This window comes from Rhincodon typus, chromosome 9 (genome assembly GCF_021869965.1).
Source record: "Rhincodon typus isolate 14 chromosome 9, sRhiTyp1.1, whole genome shotgun sequence".
Lineage (NCBI taxonomy): Eukaryota > Metazoa > Chordata > Chondrichthyes > Orectolobiformes > Rhincodontidae > Rhincodon > Rhincodon typus.
Genome location: NC_063340.1, coordinates 75,149,741 through 75,158,889, shown reverse-complemented (window position 1 = coordinate 75,158,889; position 9,149 = coordinate 75,149,741). Strand labels below are relative to the sequence as shown.

The window sequence follows — 9,149 nt, the reverse complement described above, 5'->3', positions numbered from 1 at the left end:
TTAGCAAGATCAGCATTATTTGAGGCTAGAGAGTCCATTCATCAGTCAAATAACAACCGGGAAGAAACTGTTCCTGAACCTGCTCGTGCATGTGTTCAGGCTTCTGTACGGGGGGGAAAAATGGCAAAGGATTGTTATTACCTAGTAACAGGAGACCAATAACAGTCAGAATAATCCACAAGAAGTTGGCAGTGCACATTCATTCAAAGAGAAGAGATTGCTAACAATAGAGATGATATTAGTGGTCTTGAAGCAGTCTGGCCTGAAAAGAAGTCTTGAATACCTTCAATGTCAGTAAGAGAAAAGCCCCTAGAACAGAGGGCTATTGAGGTGTCAAAGAGGAAGATGTGCTACAGGGCTGTAGAAGACGTGAGTTTAAGAAACACGTTAAGTAGTAATTAAGCTGAGTTAGTAACTTGTTTGAGGATCTCAGGAAGAGACGTTCCTAAAGAAAACAGCATAAAGTGAATGAACAAAACTTTGCCAAAAATAAACAGTACGCCATGTTTTAATGCGGAGAATTTGACCATTTATAAGGTAGTTGTCAGGGGGAAAGTTGGATATTTATTTCTGAAATGTGTAATAAGACTGTTTGTTTTAAATAAGTCTTGTATAGTATGACAGAGATTCTGTGTTTTTTCTTTTGTGTGGTAGATTTTTACGTTATTTTGTTGAAAGCACGTTAACAGCCTCTTGTGAAAATGTTCAGTGGCTAACCATGATAAGCAAATACTAAATGTGTGATCTATTAAACAAGGTTCCACTCTGGGTTCTGACTTGTCCAGTTTTGCCATCAGTGGGGATCATAATGACCATCTATGAACCACAGATCTCAAGTGTGATGGCACATTCTCCATTTGCCTGAATGAATGCTCCAACAGCGTTCAATTTTCACACTACCCAGGACAAAACAGTCTGTTTGGTCAGCATACTATTCATAATTTTAAACATTTACACCATCCATCACTGGTGCATAGTGACAACAGTTTTTACTATCTACAAGATGCCTTGTAACAAATCACGTGGGCTGCTTTAACAGCACTTTCCATGCATGTGGCTCCTACCAAAAAGAAGATCAAGGGCAAGTGTTTGGGAACACCTACAATTTCCCCTTCAAGCTACACACCACTTTGACTTGGAACTATATCACTGTGTCACATAATACCTTGCTGCTAACCATCATATTTTGTGTGGATTGTTCATTTTAGGGTTGGTGAGGAGAGAAGAGGGAGGATAGACTTAGTGGCTACTATTTTCCAACGTGTTTTTTTTTTAATCTTGGGAGGGAGATTCTCAATGTACACATTGCATGTTCTTTTGGAAATTGGGTTACTGTGAATTCCATATAGGTTTTAAGGCAGTGAACTAGCCTGATCAAGAGAACATTCATAGGACACGCAGTACAGAAGAGGCCCTTCAGCCCATTGAGTCTGTACTGCCAAACTGCTAAATCCACACTAGTCCCACTTTCCAACACTGGGCCTGTACCCTTGAATGTTATGACATTTCAAATGCTCATCCAAATACTTTTCAAAGGTAGTGAGGTTACCTGTCTCTACTACCCTCCCAAGCTAAGCATTTCAGACACCTACTACCCGCTAGGTGAAAACCTTTTTCCTCAAATCTCCTCTAAACCTCATGCCTTCCACCTTACAACATGCCAATTGTTAGTGACCTTTCAGCTAAGCTGCTTTCTATCCACCCTGTTCATGTCCCTCATAATGTGATTCCCCCGTCAACCTTCTGTACTCCAAAGAACTCAAACTTATCCAGCCTGTCTTCATAATGAAAGTGTTCCGTCCCAGGCAACATACTGGTGAATCTGCACCCCCTCCAATGTAATCACATCCTTCCTAAAGTACGGTGACTAGAACTGCACACTACTCAGCTGTGGCCTAACCGAAGTTCTGTACACGCAACATACCTCTCTGTTCTTACAGCCTATGCCTTGACTGATAAAGGCGAGTGTCCCGTATGTTGTCTTAACTACCCTAATAAGCTGCCCTCCCACCTTCACTTGTGCACAAGCACCCCAAGATCCCTCTATTCCTCTGAGTGTCCTACTGTCATCTTGTTTCTTCTTCCAAAGTGTATCACCTCACACTGGTTAGGGTTAATTCCATCTGCTGCCCATCTGACAAATCTGTTTATATCCTCCTGTAACCCAAGACCTTCTGCCTCCCTGTTAACTATACAGCCAATCTTTGTGTCATCCACAGACTTGCATATCACCTTTTCCACATGCTCGTTTTCATTGTTATCCGTATCCCAAATAATAAGGGACCCAGCACTGATCTCCTTGGTATGCCGCTGGACACTGCCCTCCATTCACACTAACTGCCTCTACCACCACCTTCTGTCTCCTGCCACTAAGTAAAATTTGGGTTCAACTTGCCAAGTTACCCTGGATCCCATGAGCTTTCATCTCTTAATCAGTTTTCCACGTAGGACCTTATCAAAGGCCTTGCTGAAATCCATATAAGCTACATAAACATCTACATATTTAGTCACTCCTCAGAAATTTCAACCAGATTTGTTATGCATGACTTCGCTTGACAAAGCCGTGCTGACTCTCCCTGATCAAACCTTGCCTCTCTAAAGTGAAATTAATTCTCCTTTCAGAATTTTTCAGTAATAGTTTCCCTACTGCTGATGTGAGACTCACTGGTCTGTAATTCTGTGGTTTATCTCAACCACCCTTGAAAAAACAGAGCCACATTAGCTCCAGTCCTCTGGCACCTTCCTTGTGACCAGAGAGGATTTAAAAATCTGGATCAGGGTTTTGATAATTTCCACACTTGTCTCCCACTGCAGCCTGGGATGCAACTCATCTGGACCAAAAGCTCTAATACCTACTCGCTCCCTTTACCAATCTTCTCAAGAACCTCAGTCCATCTTCCTGAAACCTGTACCTAGGTCCTCCTCCCAAGTGAAGGCAGATGTGAAGTACTCATTTAATACTCTACCAATACCCTCTGGCTCCACATGCACATTCCCCCTTTCGGCCCCACTCTTTCCCCGGTTATTCTCTTCCCCTTTATATACTTGTAGAATGTCTTTAGATTCTCCCTAATCTTGCCCACCAGTGTTTTGCATGCCCTCTCCTTTATCTATTAATTGCTTTCTTAAGTTCTCCTCTGCATATTCTCTATTCCGCTCGAGTCTCTGTTGATTTGCTCCCTTTGTACTTATTATATGCCTCACTTTTCTTTTATATCCAGTTCTCAATACGCCTATGCATTCACTAGGCTTGTTGCTCCATCATTTTGTTCTAAAGGGAACATGTTGGACACGTACTCTCCCCAGTTCCTTTTGGACTGCCTCCACTATTCCGTTGTAGATTTATCCTCAAGTAGCTGTTCCCAGTCTTATTTGGCCAGATCCTGCCTTATTTTAATAAAATCTGTCTTCCCCCAATCTAAAGCCCTTATTGTTTGCAAACCACCTTTTTAATTTTCCATTACATACTTATATCTTATGGTGTTGTGGTCGTTATCACAAAAATGCTCCCTCACTGTCCCGTTGAACCACAGAATTAGGTCCAGCACAATATCGTGTTGGCCCTTCTACATGTTGATATAAAAAGCTCTGTTAAATACATTTCAAGAAATCTGTGCCCTCTAAGCCCTTGATATTACAATTATCCAAATTAATGTTGAGATAGTTGAAATCCCCTAATATAATTATATTTTTACATCCTGCAATGAATTGTTTACATAGCTACTCAATTGCTCGCTGGCTGTTTGGGGGCCTAAGATACACTACCCTCTTTATTCCTAAGCTCTACCCACAGAACCTCATTTGACACCCCTTCCAAGATATTGTCCTTCATTTCTGCAGTAACTGACTCCTTAATTCATAATGTGACACCACCTCCTTTTTTTACACCCTCTCCTGTCTTGCCTGAAGGTCCTGTATCCTAGAATGTTCAGTTGCCAGTCCTGCCCCTCCCTCAACCAAGTCTCTGTAATGGCAGTAGCAGTGTAATTCCATGTGTCAGTCTATATCCTTGACTCATCAGTCTTACCTATAATATTCCTTAGCCCTGAGGAAACCGGAGAACAGAAGAATATACTTCCATGTTTAAACCTTTAGAATTTATGATATGAAGGACTTGCAAGATACTGTGGGTCACTGATTAACAATTAGCTGCTTGGCCTGCTGTGTTCATCCAGCCCTGCACCTTGTTGTCTCGGATTCTCCAGCATCTGCAGTTCCTACTATCTCTGTGGTTAGCTGATGTGTTCTACTGTTAGAAGAATTACTCCGGTACAATGTGGCAGCAGCAGCTGCTCTTTTCTGATCTATAGTTTAAATAATCATGCTGTCTCAATGTCACCCAGTAGTATTTGGAACATGATAAGTAGTCACACATTTCCATTACCATGGATTTTCGACAGTTTGGGAAATTGCATTCATATAAAATACAAAATTGTGGTGGTTAGCTCATAGTTCAAGTTTTTAAAGATTTTGCAATATCACATAACTCAAAATCCACCATGAAATAGTTTACTCTGGTAATGTAATAAAAAAATGCACTGGGATACACTGTCTGGCGGGCTAGTTGAGGCAGGAAACCTCACAGCCTTTAAAAAATACTTGGACAAGCCCTTGAAGTGTCATGGCATTCAAAACTTTGGGCCTAGTGCAGGCAAGTAGGACTGGTGTTGGTAGTAGTGTATTTTTGGCAGTACAGACATGCGGGGATGAAGGGCCTCTTCTGTACTTTAGAATTCTATGATTGATAGATTTAAGTCATGTTCTGTCCTTTTATTATTAAAAGTAAGTATATGTGTCACAAAAAATAAATGTTTAATAAACCTCTATGTAGGTAACCTGACCTAAATCACTAAAATGAGTGATTCTAAAAAGTATGTATAATGCACTGAAACGTTTAATACTTTACTCGATGTATATGGTTCAGAGTCTTTTGTTCCACCTGAAGACAGGTGCTTGGCTCAGTGTCTGCTAATGCTTCATACTGAGCTGTTAGCAGTTTTTTTTTAACCAGTTGTGGTTTACCATTGCCTTCCACTCCGGCAAATGGTATACAGGCAGATCCTAAATGTACCTCAGCAAGAATCAAGCCCATTCTGTTGCTGTTATTATGAACCATGCACGTTAGCTGTTTGAGCTAACTGGCCTCTAGTCAGTTTATTAGTGAATTAAATATTTTTGAAATAAAAACAATTAAAATCATGCAAACTTGTTTCTGTGTGCCTAAGAAATTTAGCACAGATAGAAGAGCTTTCCTGAACCCACAAAGTCAACCAAAACTATTTTGATCATCTGGGTATATTGGCAGTCAGTGTGGTTAAGACCTGATGTAACTGATAGGAAAAACACAATACTGCTGTGGCTGGAAATCCTATAATAGAAAATGCTAGAAACATTCAGTTCTGGCAACATCTGTGCAGAGTGAAATTGAGTTAACATTCCAAATAGTTCTGATAAATGGCCATGTTAACTGCTTATTTCTCCACAGATGCTGCATGTTCCTAGTATTTTCTGTTTTTATTCCTGATTTGGTTGAACTGATCTTGAAGCAGCATATTAAAAAAATTTGCAGAAACTCAAGCTTGAGGCTTAACTCACATTTTAAATGGCCTGATCATTTTGTAGGCTCAGCCAATTCCATCTCAGTTGTGCTGATTGTGACTGGGGTAACAAGTGGCAAAGGATCCCTGCATTTGTAATTTCTTTCCTTGCTAAAATTCAGCACGGAGCCTTCAAATATGTCATTTCATGCACCCTTCCACGACCTTGAATCCTCCATGTAATCAATATGCACTGCAATGTCACCCAGTCATTACATCTTTATATAGTTAGTCTTTTATTTTATTGTTCATAAATTTAATATCCAAAGTTATTGCTCCTGGCCATTCAGTTTCTAAATTAAAGGCAGACAGATTGGAAATCTCATAAGCTCATTCCAATAATGGCCAATAGGTGCATACAGAAGATTGTGCAATCTCTTGATTGAAGTTGAAATTTCTATTGGATTTTAATTTAATCAAGTGATCTGAGTGCTCCACATTAATATACTGTATTTAATGTGCCCCACTAAGATCTGGATTTAAGGATTACAACAGTGTAAACAATGGTCATTGCTAAAGACTCGTATACGAACAGCTGGAGCTTTGTTCTGAGGACAGTCATGGATCAGCTGGATACTTCAGGATTGTTGGAGAGGATGATTTCAACCATGGAATAAAATTTGGAGCAAATCCAATATTAAATGGCTTTTGGCAGCTTCAATTAACATCCAGGTCACTGACCAAGATTGTCATTTACACCTAAATATAATTTGTTATACAAATAGGGCATCTTTGCGTCTCTGCTGTGAGCATATCTCTTCTCTTAAGGCTATTTGGCCAGGTAGAAATTCTGAAAGTAATTTTAAATCCATTGCTGCTCACTGGTTTGTTTAATACCTGTCAGTTTATTATTTTATTTACTGTATTTGTGTAAATACCTTTTATACACCGCTCTCAGAGGCAGCATGCTTACCCTGGCATCTGAAGGCTGTAAATTCAAGCCACACTGTAGAGCATAGAAACATAGACTGGTACAGTCCTCCATTGTTATGCTAAGGAAGTGCTGTACCATCAGAGATTCTTGCTTTCAATGGGACTTTCTATATAAGGAAGATGTGCTTTGGTATACGTAAAAGATTTTGCAGAACAATTCACTTAAAAAATAGGAATGCCCTGTCTTTTGGTCTGATCAATATTTATCCCTCAGCCAAATCACTTTTTTTTTTTAAATTGTCTTGTCTACTCATTATCGTGTGGCTGTTTGTGGGATCATGGCTTTGTGTAGAAGCTTGCAATACTCAATTTGGTTACCGTAATTGCTGCTCACAATGTTGTCTGCTGTACATTGGGAAGACGAAACACAGACTAGGCGACCACTTTGCAGAACATCTACATTCTGTCCGTAGAGATGGCCCCGAGCTTCGTCATCCTAGAATCCCTACAAGTGTGGAAACAGGCCCTTCGGCCCAACAAGTCCACACTGACATCAGAGCATCCCATCCACACCCATCCCCCTAATCTACATGTCCCTGAACCCTATGGGCAATTTTGCATGTCCAATCCATCTTTGGATTGTGGGAGGAAACTGGAGCACCCAGAGGAAACCCATGCAGACACGAGGAGAATGTGTAAACTCCACACAGACAGTCGCCCAAGGGTGGAATCGAACCTGGGTCCCTGGTGCTGTGAGGCAGCAGTGCTAACCCCTGAGCCACCGGGCTGCCCCCATTGTTGCCTGCTGCTTCAATATACCACTGTATTCCCTGGCCACAGTCTCTGTCTCAGGCTTGCTGTAGTGCTCCAGTGAAGCTCAGCACAGCACAGCACAATCTCATTTTCCTCTTGGAGATGCTGCATCCTTCAGAACTCTATATAGAGTTCAAAAATGTTCGGGCCTGAGCATCTTCTCCCATGCCCTTTCCCCAAACCCCACACACTAGACTTTATCATCACATGGGCTGCCATCAAAAACATCTGCTTCTCAGCCACTAACTGGCCCTATTAGCAGCTATTGATTTCCCAGATTGACCCTTACCTATTCCTTTGTCTGCACAACTGTTTTTATCTCTCTTCCTCTCTGGACTCTATCTCCATCTACTATTTACTCCTTTCCCCTTCCCCCCAACTCATCATCAGCTGAAATCAATTCTGAGCAAAGGTCACTAGACCCAAAACATTAATTCTGCTTTCTCCCCACAGATTCTGAGTTCATAGAAATCATAAAATCCCTATTGTTTGGAGACAGGCCATTTGGCCCATCAAGTCTACACCGACTCTCCAAAGAGCATGCCACCAGACACACTCCTACCCTGTCCCTGTAACCCTGCATTTCCCATGGCTATTCCACCTAGCCTACACATCCCTGGACACTCTGGGGCAATTTAGCATGGTCAACCCACCTAACCCACACATCTTTGGAAACCGGAGCACCCAGAGGAAACCCACGCAGACACGGGGAGAGTGTGCAAACTCCACACAGACAGTCACCCAAGGTTGGAATCAAACCTGGGTTCCCGCCTCTAAGGCAGCAGTGCTAACCACTGAGCCGCCGTCTCACCCAGCAATTGCTTTTCCACCATTTTCTGTTTTTGTTAATAGGAAATCAAAGTTACGTTGTGCCCAGTCCTAGAATGTTGGTAATACAGAGGTGTTTGTTTTATTACACTATTATCCTATTGTGATATGAAATTTATTTTACTGTCACCTCTGACTTTGTTGAAGTCTGCTGATTTCTGCAGTGCTTTTGATGTTGTTAGCTCACAAAACAAGCATTCGTCATTAAAGGCCCATGGGTTGCTTAGAACTGTACTACACAAAACTGAAGCTGTGCTTGATCAGTGACAACCTGTCGCATTTCTATGTAGATTTGGTAAGCAGAGTCACTTAAAAGTCAGGGCTATGTAAATTAGGTGCAAATTTTGCCACAGAATTCTAAATCTGAAGGTCCCTGCTTTAAATCTGTTGAAGTGACTACTAAAGCAAGACAGTTAAAAGTCTGAGTTGTAGGACTGTAACACAGATTTTCACTCTGAAATTTCTTCCCCCTTTCCTATCACCACCAGCCCATAACCATCCACTTTCTCTAGATGTCTAAAAATTCCAAGTAGCACTGGCAGAACATGGGTGACATGGGTCTTGATTCTCATAGACTACTCTGGTCAGTCTTTTTAAAGGAGTATTGTTTCCATTCCGTCTTTTTAAACTGTTCTGACTTTTGAATCTTACATAAGGAAAGATTGGGCACCAAATTGCTGTATAATAATTAGCATCCAAGTACAAAGTAAATGTGTCTAAACTGGGAAGCAAAATCTGATTGGCAGTAATTGATTGTCTTCTGTTACAAGTGTCTCAAATTTTCACCTTTTGATATTGATGGTCAGCAACCAAGTGAAGCATGATAAAACTAAAATTGGAATAATGAAGAATAATAAATATCCAGTACATATCCTGTCTTATTTTCAAATTCAGACACAAATTTATGTCTTTACAAAATTGCCACATTTAAGGACCTGTTAAAAAAAATTCAGTATGCAAAATAGCAAGGCTATTCTACCACACAGACTTGAACGACTAAATGATGTTCCCTCAGAAATGAGGCACGTATTTTATGTG

General features: G+C 40.9%; 1 protein-coding gene across 1 annotated transcript in view; it reads right to left on the bottom strand.

Moving 5' to 3' along the window:
- Positions 1-9,038: 9,038 nt before the first annotated feature.
- cebpz (CCAAT enhancer binding protein zeta) overlaps positions 9,039-9,149 on the bottom strand; it is a 25,773-nt gene continuing 25,662 nt past the window's right edge. The window contains exon 8 of the mRNA XM_048601354.1: positions 9,039-9,046. Coding sequence (XP_048457311.1) covers positions 9,039-9,046 — 8 coding nt within the window. The remainder of the gene's footprint in view (positions 9,047-9,149) is intronic.